This window comes from Spinacia oleracea, chromosome 4 (genome assembly GCF_020520425.1).
Source record: "Spinacia oleracea cultivar Varoflay chromosome 4, BTI_SOV_V1, whole genome shotgun sequence".
Lineage (NCBI taxonomy): Eukaryota > Viridiplantae > Streptophyta > Magnoliopsida > Caryophyllales > Amaranthaceae > Spinacia > Spinacia oleracea.
Genome location: NC_079490.1, coordinates 97,923,640 through 97,948,860, shown reverse-complemented (window position 1 = coordinate 97,948,860; position 25,221 = coordinate 97,923,640). Strand labels below are relative to the sequence as shown.

Genomic DNA, 25,221 nt, shown 5'->3' with positions numbered 1-25,221 from the left:
TAGAAAATCGTTTTCCATCAGATTAGGGTTTTAAAAATCGAAAAAAGAATCTTTTTGATTTCGGAACAGCTTATCGCAATTCATCCAATAATTCATAATAATTCCGAAAATTCAACAAAAAATCCCAAATTTTCGACAGATGCAAAAACAAATAAATCATGCTAAAATATGCTTTGAATACATAAGGCTCATGATACCAATCTATGGGAATACAGTTAAACATAATAACATGTGCGGAAACAATCCCCAAAGCCAGGAAGCATGTATAAAGCACAGATTTTTTTTTTGCTAAGCAAGTGAGAGATATATTAATGTCAAACAAAAATACAACCTAAGATAACTCCAAGCATTACGAACCAACTAGGTTGGACCCTAATCACAAGGAGTCAGCAACAACCAGCTATACAAAGCTGCAAAAACAACAAGCTACAACATTACAAACTCATGAACCACTCACTGTCTCTTTTGCTAACACTCTTAGGCATGACAGCATGAATTCTACCTCTCACCACTTGCTTTACCTTGTTCACAGTATGATTCACAGTAGGAACATAGTTATCCCAGAAACTAGTATTCCTACAATTCCAAATCAGATACACTGCAGCCATCAAAACTGCATAATATACCTGCTTCTTAAATTTAGACCACCTGCTATGACCAATTTGATTAATCAACCTGGTGAGGTTGTTACTATTAGTGGACATACCCAACCAGGATTTAACAGCTCTGATGCAATCACAACTATAAACACACTGAAAAAACAGATGCTGATGAGTTTCATCTCCTTGCCCACAGATCAAACACATAGCTGACTGACTAACTCCAATTCTGGCTGCATAGCTAGCCAGCCAATAAATCTATGTTTGGGGTTATTCAATCTATTCCAAACTACTTTGTCCCAATGTACTCTAGGTTTATTGCCAATTATGGTTTCATAAACCTGCTTCACAGAATAAGTTGTCATACCTCTGAAGTTAGACTGAGTGAAGAACTGCTTCAGGTGTTCTTTTGTTTTACAGATTTGCTTCCAATACCAACTTGCAGCAACTGGAGGTTTATACTCCCACCAATCCCCATCTTTGAGATACACTGAAGAGATCCACTTGATCCACACATTATCCTGCTTAATAGTCAGAGCCCAAACATATTTGCCCATTGCTGCTGTGTTCCACAGAATTATATCCCTAAAACCCAAACCACCAAATTGCTTGCCACAACAAGTATTATCCCAAGCAACATTTCTAGGTTTCTGACTGTATGCTTGTCCACTCCACAAAAAGGCCCTACAGATCCTCCCAATGTCATGCAACACACTCTTTGGCAACACATAAATTTGAGCCTATTAGATATGCAGACTCATCAAAACAGAATTGATCAACTGCACTCTTGCAGAATAAGACAGATTTTTGGAGCTCCAAATTTTGATTCTAGCAACAATTTTATCCACCAAATGACTACATTGAGCTACAGAGATCTTTTTAGAGCAAATTGGGACCCCCAAATATTTGAAAGGAAGATTGCTTCTGGTAAAACCAGAAACATCTACCACCCTCTGAACTTCAGTATCTGACATGCCATGACAGTAAATAGATGACTTCTGTTGATTAGCTTTGAGGCCAGAAGAAACAGAGAAAAGTTTAAAAGTCTTGAGCAGCAAAAGAATAGAAGGATACTCACCCTTACAACATAAGATCAAATCATCAGCAAAGCACAGATGGGTGAGCTTGATCTCTCTACACCTTGGATGGAAATCAAACAAAGGCATATCACTCATCTTATGTAAGAGTCTTGACAGATACTCCATGCATATGACAAATAAGAGTGGTGAAATGGGATCATCCTGCCTCAAACCCCTCTTGGATTTAAAAAACCCATGCATGGAACCATTGAACATCAGAGAGAACATGGGAGTGGAAACACATTGCATCACCAAGTTTACAAAATGCTGTGGAAACTCTAACTGCTCTAACATTTCCTGAAGAAATTGCCAATCCACAGTATCATAAGCTTTTTGTAAATCTATCTTCATGAGACAACTAGGCTTCACACCCTTCCTTCCATACTGTCTCACCAAATCCTGAACAACCATTATATTATGAACAATGAACCTACCATGCACAAAGCCCCCTTGGTTTTCTAAGATAAGATCTGGTAGAATCTGTCTAAGCCTTCCACACAGCACCTTAGTAAGACACTTGTAAAGCACATATTAAGCAGACTTACGTTTGAAGCGTGTTTTCCACAAATTGTCAACGAACACGAACTTAGAACTCCACTTGTCGGTCCTCTACTTGGTTCACCGACACCATCAGATCCGTCTTGATTATCGTAGCTTAGACAATCGATCAAGAGTTTTTGCCTTTTGGGATGAACACACTTTGGAGGCACATAGAGAATTAGGGTTCTCTGTGACTCTAGGGTTTTTGTGTGACTGAATTGTATGTGTTGGAAAAAGGGTTAGAAGGTTATTAACATAACCTTACTAACCGACCGAGCCACAAGGGCAAGGCCGGCCAGCAAGCCCGCGCAAGAGCACACGAGCACAGCACGCTGGGCCGTGGGCCGCGCTTGCTGTTGCTGTGTCGCTGCTTCGGCCCGCGCGCACACACGCGCAGCTCGCTCGACCATGGGCCATCGCTACCGTGTTGTTGCGGCCTTGCTTGCATGCCCAGTGCGCCCATGGGCCTTGAGTGCTTCGTGCACTCGGCTCGTGGGCCGCTCTTCGTATTCGCGATTTAATATATTTCCGATATATTATTTATCGTTTCGTATACGACGAATCACCATCGTACGATACGATTTATTCGTTTCGCCTAGCTTACGAATATTCGCGATACGATATACGATTCCGATGCAAGGTCGTGTCGTATAATACGTTTTCCAACTAATTCCCGAAAAGCTATTAAATGAATTTCCGATTCATTTAATCCGGTGATCTGTTACGTGTCATTGGTGTGACCTTGTAGGTTCAGTCAAGAGTAAGCTGTGAGCTTAATATTCATTAGAACTCAATGATCGGAAGCATTGCTCCAGCTAGCTGTTCCGATCACTTGATCTCACTGAATTAATTGTTCGCAATTAATCTGAACCTTGGTATTAGACTTAATGCACCTTGGGTGAAGGACTTATTTCCTTCAAAGACTAACTTTAATATTTGTTGGACACGACATTACTAAGGCACTAGTTCGACAACGAACCCACTCACAACAAGAACACAAATGACACGCGTCCTAGGGGAAGTTGGCGCCAACTTTGGGCCTTCTCTCCCACCTATTCAATGCATGTAATTTTAGATGGTTGCTAAATTGACCATCTTGCACATAAAATTTCATTGAAGAAATAACAATTAATCCCTTTGCGATACCCACGAAACCTAGAATTGAAATTTGAACTTAAGAGATACCGAAAAGGAAATTCAATGCTTTTATTAATACTTCAATGATAAGTCTTACATCCATTATTGATATAACTTTTATTTCTCCAAACTGTAATTGAACTAATAATCATAAGTAGTAGCTTTGCCACTTTATTATTCAACGAAATAAATAAGGATTACATTTCTCTAAAGACTAATGTTATCACGACGATCATTCCTTTCTTTGTATTGCTCTGGAGTAAAGTCTTGATCATTAGGATCATCTGAGTCTTCTTCCGGATCAAAGTCTTCATCCATAGCCTCATCATCCTGTTGTGGCTCACTATCAACCACATTGTTCTCTTTAAGCTCATCCTCAGATCCACTAGATATCTCAATTGTTGGTTCAGGAACTACAGGATTAGGATTCTCAATCTTAACTACATCATCATCATCCTCCTCAATATCATTAGCTTGCTCATCATGCATCGCACCATCTTCACCATCACTTTCTTCTCCTCCATAGCCCATACCTAGACCCGCAGAGTATTTCCCATCCTCATAGCTATTCTCCGCAACCTCTAAGATAGTAGTGAGAACCTCAGTATCATACTTCCACCTACCATCTCCAGTCCCATATTTGTACCAATTAGGGGTACCATCATTATAGTGCATGTCACTGAACTTGTTCTTAAGGTCTATGTAAGGGTTCTTATGGGGCAAACAATGAATAACCATACTAGCCATCATATCATTTTGCCTAAGATGTGGCATATCCTTGGTTGAAGCAAATTAGTAGCAAGGAAACACGATCTTTTGAACATACATATGAGGAGTCTCGTTATCCAGCTTCTCTACGTATCCTAGACTTGAGAACTTAGAAGGTAGCATCTTAAACCCTGAAAATTCACAACTAAAAAGTATTACTAACGCGTTCCCAAAGAAATTCCAACCCAAAAAGGATACAATAATTAGTTCGTGGAGCCATACAATTTCAATGCACAAGTATATGCTCAACATGAATTATGATGCAAAAAATCATACAAGGCAAAATAAAACATGGTCTAAACACATACATGCATGGCAATTATTAAATCACATAATCACATAAAATGCATACTTAAACTAATATGCCCTTCTTAATCTACCCATTCCTCACTTGAAAGTAATATTAAATTTCGAAATTAATTAAGAAATAACTCCTACCTTAGTTGAAATTATTAAAATTAAAATCGAAAATTAAAAAGAATTATTAATTTAAATGAATTAAATTCGGATATTAACTAAAAGAAAATCTGATTTTTTTTTTGTTTTTTTAAGTTCGAAAATAAATTAGAATAAATAAATAAATTCGGACATTTAAAAGAAAATCCGAAAAATTAAAAGAAATAAATTCGAATTTATTTCGAAAATTTCAAATAATTAAAAATTTCGGAAAAAATTAATTAATTTAAATAATAATCCAAACTTTTCAACTTATTTCAAACGACCCAAAATAATTGATATTTGACCTTTAAAATATTGAGTACTCAAAATAATACGTTTTGACTTTAGGAAAATAATATTTTAAAAAATCCTAAAGTTCCGCAACTACCACTTTGTAGTATGAATTACTACAAAGAAGCATTAGTCTCCGATTACCACTTTGTAGTATTGCTTACTACAAAGAAGGAATGAAACTAAGCTCTAATATACCACTTTGTAACACCCTAATAATTCCTTGCTTTTATAAAACCATTTTCCAACTTAAAATAAAGGAATTACTAAAGTATTACCGCCACCGTAATAACTGTTAAGGCTAGTAGCAGAATTACGCAGCGGAAATTAATGTCAACTAACTTTCAAACAACATAAATAATAGTTATTGAGGCCTCCTACAAGTTGGAACCATAACGGCCCTAAAACCAAAGTATTAAAATTCAACAACCCAAAACATGATGAAAGTATTTAAAATAGTTTTAAAGTACGAAAGAATGCAACTCTCTCAATCATCCCAAGCCACATGATTTCGATCGTACTTCGATCTACCAACCTGCTATATTATTCTACTCCCCAACAATGCAAGTGCAAATGATGGATCATCATAGGGTCATTAAGGCAAAGGCCATGACAAAAAGACACAAAGCACGTAGTCAGCAAAAGCTGAGTACTTACAAGGCTAGAGTGAAATAAAACTATAAACATGCATCACTCACTAAGTACTAATCAACATGCAAAAGCCATTTAATAATCAACACGTAAATCTTGAATACAAGACTCGACTCTTGACTCACAATTTAATTAGAATAAGCTTCGAACGGGCCAAAAGGATGTTCCATAAAGGAATGGTGTTGGGAGCCCACCAAACACCATAGTAAATAATAAATAACGGACCATACCGAGTGTCGGCCATACTGACGGAATTCCAGCGCATAAATTGAATGAAACAATGTCTTGTATCATTAGTAGGAGATTCAAGCTTTCCGGCAAGTCTCCCCCCATTGTTCATACTCAAGGTATATACGTTCCAAGAGTTTTGAAGCTTGTTCTGGTTGCACTTTACATTTATTAATATTTTATTAAAGGCGAACTCGAGACTCAACGAACTTACATACATACATACATACATTAATAAACGACAACCAAACCAATCTCATTTTAATCCTTTAAGACTTGTGATCAATCAATCAAGACGTAGTGAAATTACTACCAAGTTCCTTCTCACAAAAGGTGAGATTCCACATCATGCCTATTAACATGAGGGTTGTGCCCTTGCACGACAAATCCTAATTCATTTCATATAAAATATTCCCAACTGAACCCTACATGTGCGGTGGCTTACGTGAGCTAACCCTTCACATGTGGTAAAATAAATAGTACAACGTGGTACGAATAATTGGCTCAAAAGTATGCTAGACATCCCGTGCAATAGCATAAAAATAAATAATTCATCCCTTGCATGTGAAACAAACCATACATGCATAGACATTGAACAACCTGATTGACAATGAAATCCATACTCATAATAATCCCAACATGCTTGCTCAACCAATAAATCAATACTTCCAATATAATAATCCACATGATCGTTGACCAAAACAAATATGAATCCACCAAGTCCACATAAATATAATTCACATCAATAACAATCATGTAATGTCCCTTGACAAATAAGTGTGGTCACCCTAGACTTGTACGTACCTTGAATACCTAAGCGTAGGTGAAATCCCCCGTAAATTTATAAATTTTATTAATATATTTTAACGTATAGTTATTTATATTTTAATAGAATTTACGAATTTTAATAGTAAATATATAATTAACGTATATTTATTTTAGTTAATTACATTTTGAATATTTTTAACGATTTACGAAATCAAAATAATTTTAGAATCTCACGTTGAAAAGAATTCGAATTACGAAAACCGATTGAATTTAGAAAACGATCCTAATCAATTTTGGGTTGAAATCCGAAAACTAAATCCTAATTCTAGCCCAATTGGGTAATGCCCAATATTATAAACCCAAAACTCTTTACTCCCTCTTTCAATTGCACGTAAAAAGCAAAAAAATAAAAACACAAAACCCTCTTCTCTCCTTACTCCTTCTCCCTCACGTGAACCAGGAAACCTAAATATTGCTCCTCTCTTTGCTCAGCCACCACCAGCAGCGCACCACCACCACCTACTCGCGGTTGCCGCGTCGTTCCCTTGCCGCGCCGCCTTGCTCTCACCGCCGTCGACGGTAACTCCCCTCTCCCCTCTATTTGTTCCTTCTTCTTTCTTGTTTCGAATTTCTTGTCATTCTCCTCCTCACCTGTTTCGGTTCTCACAGTTGCCACAATTGTTTCCTGCTGGTGACCAAACCACCACCCGACACCTGTCTCCTCCGCCTGTAACACACTCTCCCCTCCCCGTGGTTCTTTCTCTCTTTCGTCCTCTCCTATCTTTTGTTTCGTGCTTGCTTCCCTCACTCCTATTTCTGTTTTGCACAGCCTTCACGAGTCTCCTCGCCACCCGCATAGCACCACCTTCGCCAGCCCAACCGTATGTCGCTGCCGCGCCGTGCACCGCCGCCCAGCCTAGCTACTTCTCTCCTCCTTAATTTTGGTTATTTCTTCCCCTTCAATTTATTTAAATTAGTATTTATGTTTTAATAAGTTAATTAAAGTTTTCATGATTTAAATTAGTAGTTTTGATAATTTATATTTATTCAAGTTATATGTTGATATTATAAACTAATTTCTTTTCAGATTTGTTAATCATGTTTAATTAAGTTAGGGCTTTAATTATGTTTATTAATTTAATTCATGTTTTCTTGAATTAAATTTATAGTATTATGATTTAATTATGAATTTCATATTTATATGTTTTGCATAATTAAATTATTGATTTTCAGATTACATAATTTGATTGAAATAAGAGTTTGAATTATTTAAAGTATGAATTTTAAGGTTTTAATGATTTTAAATCATGGTAGGATGGTTGTGGATTATTAAAATTATTGTTTCAACGTTCTAGGCATGTTAAATTGTCCTTGGAAAAGTTTTAAACGAATTTATATTGCTGAAAATTTAAAGTATGATGTTTGCGAAGAGTTTTCCACGAATTTCAATCATTGATTCAATAATTATTATGCTAGGAAATCAAATACTCGATTTTTGATATTGGGCAAGGTTCTAAATATGTTTAGGATGTATTTAGAATGCTCTGTTATTATTGTGAATGATTAGAAGTTGATTGGGAATCCTTACTGGTTGTTTTTAGGTGGAGAATTCTTTGTAGTCCCTTGAGATTGTTATAGTAGCCTATAAATTTGTTTACACAAGGTAGGTACATACCCGTGTGCTTGGAAATGTGTGATATTTGTTGAAACCATGTTGAAATTGTTGATGAGCTTGGTTATGTTGAAATTACATGTTTAATATTGTTGGATGGACATGTTGAACATATATTTCGTTATGAGAATTATAACATGTTAGTATGGATGATTGATGCAAACATGTTGGTTGGGAATACTAGATTATTTTATACATATATTGATTCGGGTTGATTGATCGTTGTTCCCTTTTAGCTTTTCACTACTTTATGAGGGCCGAGGACCTTGTTTAGTAAGTTGAAATCTTATACCCATATAGAGGGGTTGATTAGTATTAAAGGAAAGGTTGAATTAATTGGAATAAGTCTTGATTGATACCTTTGTGATCACTTACTTAATTACAAGATAAAAACAGTTGTGATTAATGGTTGATTGTATGACTTATGTGATTGTTGAGTCATAACAAAGTATTAATCTGTAAATCATGTAAAGTAAAACTGAGTAGCAATAGCTCTAGACTGTGCACGTCTGAAGTGACGGACAATCAGGAGTTGGGGTCATAGGTCGCCTATGGCTTTTTCCCGGGGACGGATTAATCACCGGTTCTATTTCAGTCAAAAGTTCCTCGATATCGTAGGTCATTGGGGTTACGGAGTCGCACCCGTACCTCGTCTTCTTTAGTGAAGGCTTCTAGTAGCAACTCGGTCCATTGACTATTTCAATTAAAATAATGTTATTGTTATAAAAGTATAGTCCAGTCTAGCCCAGTCTAGTCAAGTGTGGTCTTCGAATTAATATGTTTTGTTTGCCCTTACTTATGTTTTATTAGCATCATGTTAGGATTGTTCGTTTAATAGAATCATGTTATGATTATTATTGTTTTAGTATGTAGTACTCATCTTTGCTGATTACGTGCCTTGTTTGTGTGTGTTGATCATGGCTACGCCTTATTGATCTTGTGATGACCCATTTTGGTGAGCAGTCTCTAAAGATCAATAAGCGTTGTCCATCTACAGGTTTGAAGATGATGCATCATTGGGATCGGAATTAGAGAGCTTGTATTTATTTTGTTTTGCTAAGTGACTTGGGTTTGTTAATTTGAACTTTAAACTTGTCGTACTATTTACATCTCCTTATTTTCGTTAATTGGTTTTTGGATTAAATCTGTAATCGATTATTTATAAACCTAAAAGTTAGTTTTATGTTTTCCGCTGCGAAATTCTGAATAAGCCGTTACGTTTTCACACGGGCGATAATACTTTGATAATTCTCTATAGTTATATTTATAAAAAGGGTTATTTTAGAAAGAGAAGAATGGTCGGGGTGTTACAAAGTGGTATCTAGAAGCTTATGATTTTATTTAAATAATTTTTAGGCGCCTAAACTAGCTATTTTCCTAAAACGAATTTCCTAGAATTGAACTCCTACTTATAATATCATTAAAAAAATGCGTACTTTTTTTTGGGGAACCAAATTCATTTTATTTTGTTTGAAAGCATATTAATATTTCTTATTTAAGTTCTAAATTAACTTATTTATTTGAAACTTTTCGTTTATGTGAATTAAGTACGTTTTTTTTCTTTTCGAATTTAATTAAATTTATTCGAAATATATATATATATATATATATATATATATATATATATATATATATATATCCTAACACATATAAAGGCTTGAACTCTCATTACTATTCATGTAACAGTGAGTTGCCCATTTTGCCCTTTGTTATCCTTCGATTTTACGGAGTGTGCCCTTCCTCCAGATACTGCCACGTACTTATACATGATCTCATCCCATTTTGCACCTGTGTCTTTCTCTCTTCTGATTTTGCTCTCTCATGATCCGTTTACTGGGAATGTTTTCCCCATTTCAGTTTTTAACCCTAGCTTCTTTCCTCTCTCTCCTCCGCCCCCTCGCAACAAAATTCATCGACTTTGGTGAAGCACATCAAATGGCGACGAAAGGATGCCGGATTTGAAGTATCTACGGTGGTTGTTGTTCCATCTCCTCATAATTCACACCCATTCAATGCATCAACAATCAGGTTTATTTTTTAATTGTAATTTTGTCTTCATTTCTTAAATTCAAAATTCTTTATGCAACCTTGTTGATTTTAGAAATCTGGGTTTTCCTATTTTGATGTAAACAAGTCTGCATCGGTCGGGAGAAATAACAAATCAAGTCTGCAAATACAAAGCAAATAAGGATTCCATCGGTTTATGACGATCGAAGGGCACATTCGAGGATTTTGAGGAGTCTGAGTATCGCAAGGTGAAAATTTTACACTTTTTTTTTTGATATTTTTATCGTTATTTTATCTAATTTTATCATGCTAATTCAACACAATTGGTTCATTTCAGTGGTTTTGTTGTTGATTTTGCTGTTTTAGCTCAATTTTTAGAGCTTGAAAGTTAGTTGATTTTGTGAACTGGAGTAACACTTGTGGTGAAAGAATGATGTTAGCTAAGTCTTGTTTGTTTGCTTTTTATGATGTAACCATGATTTACTAAAAGGTTTACTATGTTGTTCATTCCTCTAGAAACTTAAAATCTACTTTTACAAGATCAAAAAGCAAATAAGATTTGTCTTCAATTCTGAATTGTTATTTTCATAACGAAGAAAAGTAAGAAAACAAGGGAAAACAAAAAAAAAACCCAAAAAATCTTAATATTTCCCAAATATAACTTTCAAAAACAAAGAATAAGAAAAAATGAATACCAGACATTTGGAGTAACAGAAGTTCATCTTCTTTGATGAACAGGTGTTTCAGAAGTCTTAATATCTGGTTCAATTGGCATGGTGGTGTATCTGGTGATCAGATATCCTATCGTCATGGTAGTAGAGAATGTGGCTCTAAGGCGCATCTAAGGAGAGCCTTCTGTCAATGGTCCAATCAATGAATATCATTGTGAGGTATTCTACCTGGAAATTGATTCGATCTTGTTTTTGTTAATCTATTGTGTTAATAGCTTACTTTGTATATTCCTTCATGATCTGAATTAAGCTGGTCATTTGAGGGGGGAGGGGGGGTTATGTGCTTAACATAGTTGGGGTGATTGTAGTGCATTAGCTTCCCCACCTATCCGCCATGTTAGGATGAAGTTTGTCAGACGTACAAGGAAAGACAATTTGGGAAATGCAGCATACATGAGTGGGCAAAATGTCAGTTAGAGACTGCCTTGGGCAAGAAGTTGGTGAAATTCAGTGAATGTGAGAGCAAGTTGGTTGGAATTAGGAATTATAAATTAGGGAGGCAGTTATAACTTGTAAGAGAATGGCATGTTGATTATTCTTTTTTTTCATTTTCTCTCTTTCTACCTAAGTTGCATCATTCAAAGGGGACAAACTATGGGCTTTATTGTTTGACCATTACTCAGTTATTGCAAGCTGAATACTTGTACTAGGAAGTAGGAATGTAAAATTATTGATACTTGGAAGGATATATAGTGTTATCCCTCTCGGTCTTAGTATTTGATGCAATGCACGCGAGGGATTCTCGTGAATTTGGTGGTGATTTGGGAGCATAGATATTGAATTTTGTTTGTTGTTCAGCCTTATCTTTACAGAGTTTGCTCATAGACATACTATCTTACTTTGTAAGGGGGGGGGGGGGGGGGGAGTAGCTCTCTTCATATGTACTTTCTGGCTGAAACAAATTTAATGTTTTTGTTTACTTATTGGCTTAATAGCTTGTCATAATATCTTTTTCTCTTCCTTAAACAACTATGCTTCATAGGAGTTGGTGATACGTTTCTTTCCTACATAGTCATACATTATGTTCATACATATTTCTTTTTAATCTTCTTACTTTTTGTGAGTTGGGTCATGAACAAGCTTAATAGAAAAGTTCCAGCTGCAGAAGAATATTATCAAACATCATATATGACTTGTGTTTAACGGATTATCCTTGAATTGATTTTATAGCAAAAACCCTTCAGCTTGTCTTGATATTGATTTCATGTACTTATCTTAATAAATAATCTTTTTAATCCTTTGACAGTTGAACCTGCCCCTGGTGTTGATCTTGAAGGCCTTGAAGTTGCCAAAGATTGTTTAACAGAAGTCTTCAGACTTCATCTACTGCCTGAGAGTGAGCGACCAAAACCTAATTTGTTGTACACGTGTCACTGATATCATTCTTCCCCCCAAACTGTACACGTGTCACCTCCTCCTTCAATATTTTCCCGCCCAAACTGCCTACCTTCCTTCACTTTTCTTGGCGTCGTTTCTATTCTTTCTTCTCGCTTTCCAATTTTAAAATCATGCTTTCCAGTTACCAATTTATGACTCTGATCATTGTTGTTTCCTAGGCTTTCTCTATAGTTATATTTTCCCTTTCTCTATATTGGAAAAACTAGGGAGGAACCGAGAAGTTAATGATTCGATTTACTGCAATACTTCTATTTTTTTTGTTCAAATTCTTATTAGTTTTCTCTGTTTCTCGAACGAAATGCTGCTATTTATTATGGATTTTTGATTTTCAGATAAGAAGATCGGATTACTGCAGCTCTTGAACAACTTCATTGGCGGCTTTGGGTAATTAAAACTCCAGGTTTGTTGGATCACGTTCTACCACTATGGAAATTTGATTAAATATTTCTCGAAGGTGGCAAAATTGAATTTATTTTGGTACTCCCTACTGTTTTGAATCCATTTGAATTTTGATTTATTTAATTATTTTTTATCAACCTTTTTTTCTTGTTTTAATTTTTGTTTTTGAGTGAATTAGACTATGAGATAGACTATGAGAGTGAATTGTTTTTTTTAATGTAATATTCCGTCGATCTGAATTTTGTTGATTGGAAAAATTGTAGGCTAAAGGTGAAGATGAATAGGAGGACGGCGATCTGATTAGGAATAATGACGAGGGTGGCTAAGTCGACAGTAGCAAGGTATGTCCATGCTGTCTGTTAAGGGTGTTTCCGAATAAATTTGAGTTTTGATTGAATTTATCAATATAGTTTGAAGGTGAAATATTTGAAAACCATGATTGACTTTAGTGAGAGTTGCATAACCTCTGATGTACCTGATATCTCTGATGCTTGCCTCAAGTTTTTAAGTGATATTCTGTTGGAAGAGAATTTGGATGAAGTCCCTTCTACTGTACAAGATTACAGGGCTCTCCAAGCCACTGAGAAATCTTTATATGATGCTTTAGAATACTCACCTTCTGCTAATCCTGCATCATATTTGGATCCAAGTCTAGAGAACCCAAATGTTGTTTTGGGTAGGATTTGGGATGATAGTTTTGGGATTGAGGGTTATGCCAACCGTGATACCACTGTTGAGTCTCACTGGGTAAACCAAACACCATCAGAACCTTTTCTAAGCTTGAATGATCTTTCTCAATCTTTCTTGGAGCTGAATTCGCCATCTTTGGGGTCAGGGTCGAGTAATAGTGATGATTATCTTTCAAAAATTAACATTTTGGTTTTAAAAAAAAGTCGTGCATCAACCTATACCAATAGTTTTTTTTTTGCAATGCATTCTATACCATGAGCTAACTTGAAATGATCTATATTTTGCTCTTAGTAATATATTTCTTGAGTGTTACACGAAGTAGTAGATTTTATATTTGTCCCACTTGGAATTAGAGGGGATGAGTTTGATATTTAATTTATTACTTCATGATAATTTGGATAGATAAAAGATGTAATCATAAACTATTATGTCAAGAACAATGTGCTTTGGAATGCAGCTATTTTGCTGCCTTCAATCATAACACATATAAAGCCACAAGTAGATTGTCCAATTTGCCCTCCAATTCCTTCATGTTTTTCTTTTGTCTTTTCCTTAGCAATAGTTAAATATCTGATTTACCCTTTTATTGTTTACCATGCTTCTTTCGTTGCCCACCTCATTCGGTTATCTTTTGTTTTATTCCCGATCTTCTTTCCTCTCCTTGCTGCTTTCTCTCTCCTCACTTTTTCAGTTCTTTACCGGCCTCTTCGGCTCTTCCTCCCTCCCTTTTCCCCCCTAATTCTCCTACTACCCTGGTGCTTTCTATCTCCTTGCTTTTCCTTTCTGTTTAGCAAGGGTCACTGGAATGACAAAGTGAATTGTGAAACTCACTTTAGGGTTTGTCTCGCCCCAATCAAAACCATCGTCCTCACATTTTTCAGACTTAACTTATGCTCGATTTCCAATATTTTATCGGATTCCGATTCTTTCCCCCTTATTTTGACCTAACCTGAGGTTTTGTTGTTGTAGTTGTTGTTGTAGTTGTTGTTGTTGCGGGGGGAGGGGGGGGGGGAGCTCCTGCTGTTCCTCGGAAAAAAAGGGTTGGTTTGATTTCAAGAAGTGACGGAGTACGATCTTTCCAATAGAAATGGTGAGAATACTCAAAGATCGGAAGTTTTCTCTGTGTTTGTTTAATGTGATTTGTAGCGATTTGTTTTTGCAAGATTGGGTTTTCTTTCTTTGAATGGGTTTGGGTTTTCTCTTGGATTGTTCCTGAACTATTATTAGTAGCTTGCTTGAACTGTTTTTTTTACAACAATTGCTTGAATTGTTACATCAGTTTTTCTAGGGATTTTTTATAATAGATCTGGGAATTGAGTCAGGGTTTAATTTCTTCAGCTTGGTTTAATAATTGTGGTAAACTTTAAAGTTGCAGTCTTGTATATTTGCCCATGACATAATTTCTTAATACACCTTAATTGGAGTATGCTTGATTTAACATTGTTTTATTTTTCTGATAATATAGAGTTTTCGATTGTAAACCACAAAGACCCACTACAAGATTTTCCCCAAATTAATTGAATTTTTATGCAATTTTTTCAATATTTTTCGCATTTTTTCTAACCCTGAATTTTGTTTCATGTTTACAGGAGTTTTGGGGCCAAATTACTAGCTAACGCATGTGTTGCATGAGATAACAAGATCAAGAAGGTCTATAATTAACTCTTAAATTGACTTGGGCTGATTGTTATAGTGTTTCTGTTGGATTAATGTTTTTGCTGGAAGATATTGAAATTGTTTTTTGATGTTGCAGGCTGCTCAGGGAGTGGTGGGAAAGGAAGTGTGGTACCAAAGTCACCCACGAAGAGGGAAGTGTTGACCACACAACCTAAAGTAGTGGAAGTGATAGAGATGAATTATAACAGGAGAAGTCGGTGCCTCATGATGAAGAAGGTTCCTACTGTGGGATGTATATATACACTGCTAGGAGCAAGGTTTAATTCTAGACTAATTTCCTATTATAATTGAGTTTTTTCTTTGAATGTTAGTGGTGTAATAAAAGAACTATTGTATGTCATTTTTCATTAACTGTTTTTGACGGGGTTTTAGACTACTTATTGTATGAGTAACAAGCCAAAGGAACCAGTAGTTGACATTTATGTTATTGATGTTGATATTGAGTTAGTTGATGATGATAATCTTAAAGTTTTTAATAGTATTGAAGAAAGTTCTAATATTAGACATTTGATCAGTTCTACTTGGAATGATCTCTGTAGAGTTGATTGTAGTTGTTGGATTCATTAAAAGCCATTTTCATAAAGGTGCTTCCTTGCCTAAGCCATATGTGGTGTCCATTCAAAAGTGTGAGACAACACTTTTACATTAATTTCCGTTGGGTACGGGGTTTGCTGGAATTATAAGAGGGTGTGATTTTGTGCTTTTTGTATGACGTGCCTACAGGATTTGACAAAAAAGTTCGAGGAATCAGGACGGGTACCATCTTGACCATCCTGGGCACCAACTATTTTTTATTACTCTATATATATCGGAAATAGAAAAATGACAAAGATAACTAGCATAAGTACAAATTCTCAAATCTCAGTAGTAGATATACAATTATGTGATAATCTAGGTATTTTCTCAACAACTACTTCATAATGATTAATATCAAATCCAAGTATACAACTTGGATATGGGATATGGGATACTGACATTTAAGAAAATTGTGTGGACATGTATTTGTCATCTCTTGCCGAGATATATTAGTATCACATGGGAAAAATTATTGTCTCAAGACTTTTAATCAATGGGAAAGACCTACCCAACTGTTAATGAGGACAACCAGAAATATAATCTAATGGAAAGTCTAGAAGAAAGTGCAAGGATTTTATCTTTCATCTTTCGTAAGTTAACTTGTTCGAATTTTCAGTTGGAACTGAGGTTTTATTTAGCAACGAAATTTGTTTGATGATTGATTTGTTTGTTGCATAGATGGCACTCTAAATGTACATTTGATTGTATGTCAAAGATTGGAGGACCCTTCGGTACACTGAGGAACTAGGAGGAGTTATCTCATGGGGTTAACAAAGTACTGCTGCTCTTTCCGCTTACTTGAATGAGGTATCTATAGATTCCAGGGCCGTCTTGAATATTTTGGAGGCCCTGTTCTAATCGAGTCTTAATCTAAAAAATGGGCCCTATATACAAAAAGAATTATGCGATAACTGGAATACTACTAGGATTAATTTTACGAGTACTACGCTTTTATCCAACCAAAAACTTTTCAAGTCACTGCCGCAATTACATTAATTAAGTGTAATACATTAGGGATAAACCATTAAAACTCAAATTTTCTTGGCAATTATGGCATCCTACAATCTTTGAAGTTAACAAAATAAGTAGAAATAAGAACAAATTATAATTTCATCAATAAACTCAGACTAAAATACTAAAATCGCAACAAACAGAGGGAGCACTAAATCAGACTAAAATCGCAACCAAAAGTTTAATTAGGCAAAATAAACTCAAATCAAAATAAAATTGCAATAGTTTCATCTATAATTGCAATAGTTTCATCTCAAATCAGAATAAAGAACACAAAATTACATCAATAAATTCTGAATAAAAAACGAAAAAATAAGAACAAACTTTATAATTTCATCTATAGTATATTACCTTCATAATTTCATCTATAATTTCATCAAGTTTGTTGATTTATTCTTCGATCTTCAAAAAATCCCCAAATCCCACCCCTTCCCAATTCCCAGCAAATATTGAATTGAGGAGATCTATAATCTGATTTTTTTCTTCTTGAAATGAAATTTGAAAACGCATTCCTTGATAAATTAGTAGAGAAGGGAATAAATAGATAAGACTAGGGGATTAATTGGGTAGAAACAGATTAAATTCAACCATTGATACATTGAACAGAAAATAATGTTAATTGATTGAGAAGAAGAGATTGTTTAATGGAAAGTTTGAATAGAATATGGAAGGATGGAAGATTATTGAAATCCACATATTTTGGAAACAAGAAAGTAATTGGTAATTGGAGAAGATTACGAGGCTTTGAACATTGATTGCGTTTACTGCGTTGATAGGGGAGATGAATTGAACCGTACGTGATTGAAGCAACAACGTCTATAGTTTTTTTTTTTTTTTAATACTTAAATTGGGCTCAAAAAAAATGGGCCCTTTAATTTTCGGTGGCCCTGTGCTTGATAGATTCATGTACGAGTAAAATGATTAAATATCTGCTTCTTGGTTGATATTTGTTTTCCACTTCACTACATTGTTGGTGCATAATTGATAAAAGCTCTGGTTTAGCAGAATAAGCAAAATCAGTAAGCTTGAATACATGCCTCGAGTGTGTGTTAGATATAATTCATTGCAGTAACAATTTTCCTAGCAATTTTCGGGCCATTGCTGATTAATGAGCTGATCAGGTTGGTGCTACACCTTTATCACTATATGTATCAGGTTATTTACTTGGCCCAAGAGAACATAGGAAATAGAAAAGTATGATTGGTAGCAAAAGTATGAATCGTATTGTATGGCAAAGTCAAGTAGGCTCAATTGTCTTGCACAATAACTTTTCAAACATTTTGGATAATTTATCTACTATGATACGGTTATCTACATTCAAAATGTATTTTTCGTCATCATTCTTTATTTGCGATTCGTGTAGATTCGACTGTCTCCACATTGTTGTAGTGGAAAGAGGTTGCGATTGTTTCCTACTGAAGAAGTATAGATCCTATTGACAGTGTTGGTGTTACATCTTTTATCAGTCAAACTTGGTAATCATTAAGCCTGTTTTAGTGGTTGTTCTATTGGAGTATTGGGTGTTCTATGCCCAGGGCTAAGCATCCTAAACCAACTCCTTTTTTTTTTTTTTTTTTTTTTTTTTTTCCCATTTTTGATTTATAAAACAATATATTCAAATTTAACATGCTGAAAATTGCAAGCTTGAAACTTCTACCGTAAATGTCTCTAGATGTATACTCCCTCCATATTTTATTAGGGGTCATAATTAATATTTCCGGTCGTATTTATTAGGAGTCATACTTACATTTTTAGTAACTTTTCAACCCCACCATCTTATTAAATAATATATCTTACCCTATGGCCCACCACCACATTAAACAATTAATTTCAGAATTCCCTCCCCCCCACCCCTCCGAAATTTATTGGTCCCCACTTGTTTTTCTTGATTAAAATATTTACCTCAACCCCACTTGCTTTATTATTTTATTTCATTCAACTATTGTTCCTTAATACCCGTGTCCGGCCATATGTGACTCATATTAAAATACGGAGGGAGTATGAGCTAGAAGATTTAGCTGGAAAAACCGATAAACTTCAAGCTACAATTGTAGTCTTGTTAGATACAATGCTAAACCGTTGTTTAAAGTTTTGAGAAATATGTGAACATGAGGTGAGTTTCTCAAAGATGAATCTCCTTGACCTAAAGTTTTAGCTGGTTGAGGAGAATTTCCTCTACATTTTTTTCTCCCTTTCATGCAAAAAGAAAGCAATTATGGCTAACATAACTTGTTTTGATTGTCCTATGAAGCCCAAGAACATGCAGATTTACATTATGTTTAAAGTTTGAGATTCCTACTAACATTGTTTCTTTGGATGCTTTGACTTTTATGTAGTTCTTTAATGTTTCTCGTTCGTATGCTTTCTGAACAGCTTATGAGATGATTTTGGGTTCATGGTAATTTTTAAGACATCTATATGGAAAATTTCTTACCTCCAATGTTCAATGCTAAACCTAAGTAGTTTGTATTACATTAACATCTTCTCGAGGCTGTAAGTAAGGGAGAAGTTGGTGTAAAATTTAATAGCAATAGGTCCCATTGAAGTTTGAGGAGGATGTGATGGGAGATTTTACCTCAAATGAAAGGTAATAAATTACGCTATAGCCTATGGGAAAATAAATGTTGTAAATATTCTTGTTATAGGGTTTGTAGATTACGCTGCCACACCTAATATTAGAACGTATCTGGTAAAGCTGTAAACTACTGCGACTTGATTTCTTTCTGTATGTATTGTTAATGTTTTATGATAACAACTCCTACAGATGCCTGCAAGCCTTGTCTTCTATAGCATGGTTGTCTGCCCAGGATTTTTGGATGTTGGGTGGATTTGGTACAAGGGAAAAGATAAAGCCACTAGCTTAGGCCAGTCATCATTTACACTTAAAAAAAAATAACAAGGACAAGGGCATGTGAATTATTGTCTCTACAATTCATTGTTAATTGCATTGAAAGTTGTGATGATGGCCTTCAAAATAGAGGAACTGAATATTTAAGGCCTTTCTCCTGGTTCAGTTATTTGTTGTTCTATGGTTCAGTAAAAAGCACAGTTCTTTACCTTACCAATATGGCAATATATGAGATAGTTGAACTGATTGACTTGCATATTTGCTTCAATCTCTCCCCGCCTCCTGAAATTAGAAAGAGGCAAAAGAGATAAAAAATGTCTGAATATTCGTAATTCCTTTCTTAATTCTTTTCTTCTACTTGACTTTTTTTTTTTTTTTTTTTACAGTGCAGACTATCGCCAAAAGATGTGTGGCCTGAGTTGGTGTAGAACTGCTCAGTATAGGCTGAAGACGAATCTACTGTTGTGCGTTAACAAATGACGACCATGCCAAACAAACATTCTCCCAATAACTGAAGCAAAGGACAGATTTTCTGAAAGTCGGACAGTGATACTAATCTCGCTGATCGCTATAGAAGTAAGCCACTAACCCCCTGTTACCGCGGAGATAATTTTGATTTGCAGAGGAAACTTGCCCCAGTAAATCCACAATCACTAGTGTGATAGTCGAACAGTAGCTAGACGAATCAACTCAACAAGCGCTTCATCCAAAACATCGAGTGATCGCTATAGAAGTAATTTTTACTTTGGTTATGGTGGATCATCAAGCTACCCTCTTGTGCATGTTCATCTGTAGTGTATATATGGCATTTTTCTTTGACTATTACTATTTTGTATCTACTGTAGTATTTTAATGCAATTGGTTATATCTGGCTTAATATTAACACCACCAGGACTTATGTTGCCTGATTACTTTTAAAATTATTAAATGTCTCAGATTCAGTAGAAACAACAAGGCCTTGTGAATTATGTCAAGGCATTAAGCTTTCTCATTTCCTGTCACTAATTTCACTCTTCTAACACATTGTATTTCTGTGAGGGGTCGAAAAAGCACGAGGCTAATGCGTGACCTCGTCCCTCGTGGGTGTGACGATTCTTTTTATTCAATCAAGTGTAATTGGATTTCCTGTGAGTTTACACCCAATTGACTAGTAATATAGGAGTCGCCATTCAGTTTTTAACGACAATGAGAAAAACTGACAAAACCCGGTTATCGTGACATAAAGGGAGTGCAATTATGTTTGACCACGACGGCCGTAGGTTCCCTTGTGATCCCTGGTGTGGGGATCTCTCAACATACACCCGCAAGGTAGAGATTGAGGGTTCGGGGGACTGTAACTACCGAGAGGAGTACTTCGCTCGTCGATAACTCCAGAGGCAGGATATCCTTACTAGCTCAGCATAAATAATTGAAGGGACATGCGTTAACTATTAAACTAATCTGAGTTGATTTTAGCAATATGCAACATATAATACTAGATCGATCGCGATTATCTGATTTAAATAGCATTAAGGGACCTAGAGTGATAATCCAATTTCCCAAAAATATTATATTTGTTAGGCGTGATAGAACAATCAGATTTCGTTAGTTTAACAGTTCATAAAAAGGGCGAGGAAAACAATTAAATCATCGAGAAGGGGCACATTACGACGCACCCTTGAGAGGTGCGTCACGGTTCTCAGAAAACTAACCACTTTGACTTTGCTATTTCTCCTTTTTATTTAACGAATCTCAATTATGGGACAGGATACCTTCTGTTCGATTTATGGATCGATTGCGACAGAACGCGTGAATAATTTCGCAGCGTGAGGCTTAGGCTAAGGGTTGGAGTCAATACTCAGAATATAATTGTGTTGTGTCCTTTCACGTCGAATTTGGGGCTGTATTTATAGGGAAGAGTTCGTGGAAAGATAGAATTGCAGAGTTCTAATCCATAAAGAATTAGGAAAAAACACGTACCCAGATATATTCAGCGCCCAGGCCTGGGCGCCGAAGATTTCGGCGCCCAGAACCAGGCGTTGAAAATAGGGTCTGGGCTGTTTTCTTTAGTCAGATTCGGATTCCTGAAATCCGTAGAGTTTGAGACTTAATCGAGTCTTTTAGTGCGTATTAATCTTGTGACGGGATGCGTCTGGGCCCGTTACGAACTCTAGGCTCGTTAGGATTTTAATTAATACGTAACTCTTATTTCCGAATCATATTAGGAATAAGATTCTGGCAGTTTTCTATCTCATTTAGGATTTATGTTGGAATGCAACACCTAATTCTGACAGGTTTCTATCCTTTATGATTTGCCACTTTTAGAAGCTACCTTTTACGGCAGTTACTATTTTTAGCAGGTTTCCATAAATAGCAGTTTTCTATAAATATCAGGTTTCGGGTGAAATGAAAAAGGGAATTGAGCTTCGTTTATTTTATAAGAGATGCGTTGTCAAGTGGAGATTTATGCTTTCATCATCGAACCTTTCTCTTTCGGGAATGGGGACAAAAGTAGGTGTCTACAGTTAGCCCCCACTTTGACTGAGTCTTGGAGTAAGACGATGGTCAAAGTATTAGACGGAGTGCGTCACACAAGCCATGGTGTATGTGACCTGTTTTGCGAGGGTCTCACGAGCCCCCGAGTGATAACATTTGACTTAAGGGTCATCACTTGAAATGTCGACATATCCCTCACGTGTCATTGGGATTTTTCAACTGATAGTATAGAAACTTCCTCACTTTTTCATTGGAAGGATCTAAGGTGCGTAGAAACTCCCTCACTTTGTCATTGGGAGTAGCTACAGATGTTTTCGAAATCAAAGCTATAAATGGTAATTGGGCCTAACCAAGCCCAATCACGAGGTAAAAGTGTTTTTAAAGATTCTCATTTTCAGGGCTAGCTAAACGAGAAAACCCCCTTGTTTTATGGGACGTAAAACGAAGGAAAATCCAGCACATCGCTATTTTTTTGGAAAAAACGGAAAACCAATCCTTTTAATTTTTGGAAAAGGGAAAACCAGAAAAAGTTATCGCTGCAGCGACTAAGGACCTGCGCGGTTAGTGATGCAGACCCCGCCGGCTAAAGATGGTGAGCCTGTCCGCTAAGGGTGGACACCCCGTCCGATAGAAGTGGACGAATCTGTTTTTTGAATTTTTGAAAATAAGGACCTACGCGGTTTGTGACGTAGACCCCGTCGGCTAAAGATGGCGAACCTGTTCGCTAAGGGTGGACACCCCGTCCGATAGAAGTGGACGAATCTATTTTGAAATTTGTTTTGTGTTTTTGAAAATAAGGACCTACGTGGTTTGCGCCGTAGACCCCGCCGGCTGAAGATGGCGAACCTATTTCATTTTGTTTTTGAAGACTTCATTTTTGGAAAACTGAGGACCTGCGCGGATAGTGACTCAGACCCCGCCCGCTGAAGGTGGACGAGCCCTGTCCGCTAAGGGTGGACGCCCCGCTCGCTGGAGGTGAGCGAACCTGAATTCGTCTTTTTGATTTGGGATTCGCGTGCCGCGGTCTTGCGAACTGAAGATGGGCAAGTTCCTATTCCTTTGTTTTTTTGTGATTCTTTCAAGAGAGAATTCTTTCGAGGGATGCTCGAACTTAGTTGTAACCTGAACGTGGGCTGACAACGTGTTCAGACGGACCTTTGTCTTGCGACCGTCTGCTTTCGTGATTTTGAGCTAGTCTTTACGGCTTGACTTGGTATTCGATCAGAGGACTGTGCACAAGTGTCAATGACGACCTTTCGATGAGGTCGAACCTGTTGTTGTTCTTTTTTGAGATATCCAAACATGATATGGTGTATGGCGCAGTCCGGGAATGTGATTTTGATCGTGCGCTCCTTGCTGGAGTCTATTTTTTCGTGAGCCCCCAAGTACTGGGGCTCGTCGGTCGTTTTTCGCATCTTGTAATCATGTTTGGGGTCATGCTCGTATGTGCGAGTGACCTTTTATAGTAGTGTGCTATTTTAGCGAAGCCGTGGAGTGCGACTTTAGTTTTCAGGCGACATCCGGCTTTAGCTTGGCCCGGATTAATCCTTTGACAGACAAACATTTTTTTATTTGGAAAACCAACAACTTGACGACACATATTTTTGGTGTTTCGAAGAATGACCATGATATTTAACTTGCTTTTTTTTGAAAAGTGTACATAAGTATTTTCTGAGACGAGTCTAAGTTTCGACTAAGTTTTTAATGTTTATATTTGCTTATTTGAGAGCTAAAGGTGATTTGGGCTTGATCCTACTTACGACAGGGCCTCGTGTTTAGCAACACGGTCTTAAGTCCTTTCCTGTTCCGTGTTTTGTGAAATATGGGCCTTGGGCTGCATTTTCAGCGCCCAAGACCAGGCGTTAAACATTTCGGCGCCCAGCCGTGGGCGCTGAAAGTCTTTTCCTGGTGATATTTGACTTTCGGATTTCCTAACACGTTTCCGAATGGGATCAGGATGTCATTGGGCGCGTTCAGCTATATATAGGGGCTAGATACGTCCCTATTTTCCACCACTCTCAAATTCTTTCCCTCTTTTTTGCTGTGTTTTAATTACTCATTGCTTTTGCCATGTCGACCCCTATTTTCTCACTCCAACGGACTGTTAGGCGTTGGCTACGGGCGCTTATTCCTACAGAAAAAACTTTGTTAAAAGAATACCATTTAGAGGCACTTTTAGTCTTACAACAAATTAATATTGATTATAACTTTCTGCATGCTGCCCTAAGCTTTTGGGACTCCGATCATCATGTTTTTGCCTTTCGGGGCAACGAAATATGTCCTTTGCCCGATGAATTTGCTGCGATCCTTGGTTATCCTACTAATGCTACTCCTGTTACTCCTGGCACTATCGAATAGGGTAAAACAACCATAAGGGCTTTCCTAGGACTAGATGATAACATGTTTGCTGAAATTGTTGTAGATGATAAGGTTAACTTGGCAAAACTTGTAAAGCATCACTTTAGGCCTAGTAAGAATATGACCGAACAGAAATTGAATATCCGAGCCCTTGTATTTTGCTTGTTGAATCATTATTTGCTGTCGAATAACAATGGTGAGTTCGGTGACATAAGGTTGATCCCCTTGATTAGCCAGATGGAAAGTTGCTATTCTATTATGCCGCTGGTTGTTGCCGAGACTTTGCTGAGTGCGGATGAGCTGAAGAAGGATGCCAAATCTGAACATTTTAAGGGAAGCCCCCTATTACTGCAGGTAATCGATTTTTCCTTGCACACGTATACGTCCCTTTTGCATATATTTCTTTTTTGCCTGGGGTTGAGTTTCAGCGCCCAGGGCTGGGCGCTGGTATTTTCGGCGCCTGGTCCTGGGCGTTGAAACTGCGCCCCAGGAACCGTTTCTTTCTTTCTTTTCATTCTTTTGATTCGATCGTACCTGTTTATGCAGATTTGGCTTGCGGAACGACTTAGACTTTTGGAAGCTCCTGCCGATCCTAAACATTATCGCCCTATAGCTTTGGGTAATCGAAAATACTTGCACCAAGGCCAGGACGAGGCCGAATGGACCTCCTTTTTTACTTATGGCATTTGTTCTATCAAGTGGGTGGTACCATGGTGGGGTTTGACTACTATGACAGGGGGTTCTGATGTATCGGTTTATGTTTCTTTGTTGGGGCTATCTCGTCCCATCTATATTTTCCCTTACCGAGTCATGCATCAATATGGTTTAAGGCAGACTATCCCCTTTTCTGATACGGTACCACTTAAGGTAGCGGCCTTTT

At 36.7% G+C, this 25,221-nt stretch overlaps 1 protein-coding gene and 1 long non-coding RNA gene across 5 annotated transcripts; one reads left to right on the top strand and one right to left on the bottom strand.

Moving 5' to 3' along the window:
* Nucleotides 1-372: 372 nt before the first annotated feature.
* On the bottom strand, nt 373-2,089 carry LOC110796973 (uncharacterized). The gene is made up of 5 exons (XM_056842015.1): nt 1,448-2,089; nt 822-1,339; nt 676-726; nt 458-576; nt 373-410 (listed from the first exon to the last, which is right to left on the bottom strand). Exons 1-5 carry the CDS (start codon nt 2,087-2,089, stop codon nt 373-375), a joined length of 1,368 nt encoding a protein of 455 aa, XP_056697993.1.
* A 7,876-nt stretch (nt 2,090-9,965) lies between these two features.
* Nucleotides 9,966-15,525, top strand: LOC110796978 (uncharacterized). Of its 4 annotated transcripts, none has more exons than XR_008933127.1 (8): nt 9,966-10,199; nt 10,306-10,426; nt 10,917-11,063; nt 12,156-12,245; nt 12,640-12,707; nt 12,970-13,047; nt 14,986-15,046; nt 15,150-15,525. It is a non-coding gene; the product is annotated as an uncharacterized lncRNA (long non-coding RNA). The 4 variants fall into 4 exon arrangements; XR_002535718.2 differs by having other exon boundaries at nt 10,917-11,068; XR_008933128.1 differs by lacking the exon at nt 12,156-12,245.
* Nucleotides 15,526-25,221: the final 9,696 nt, after the last annotated feature.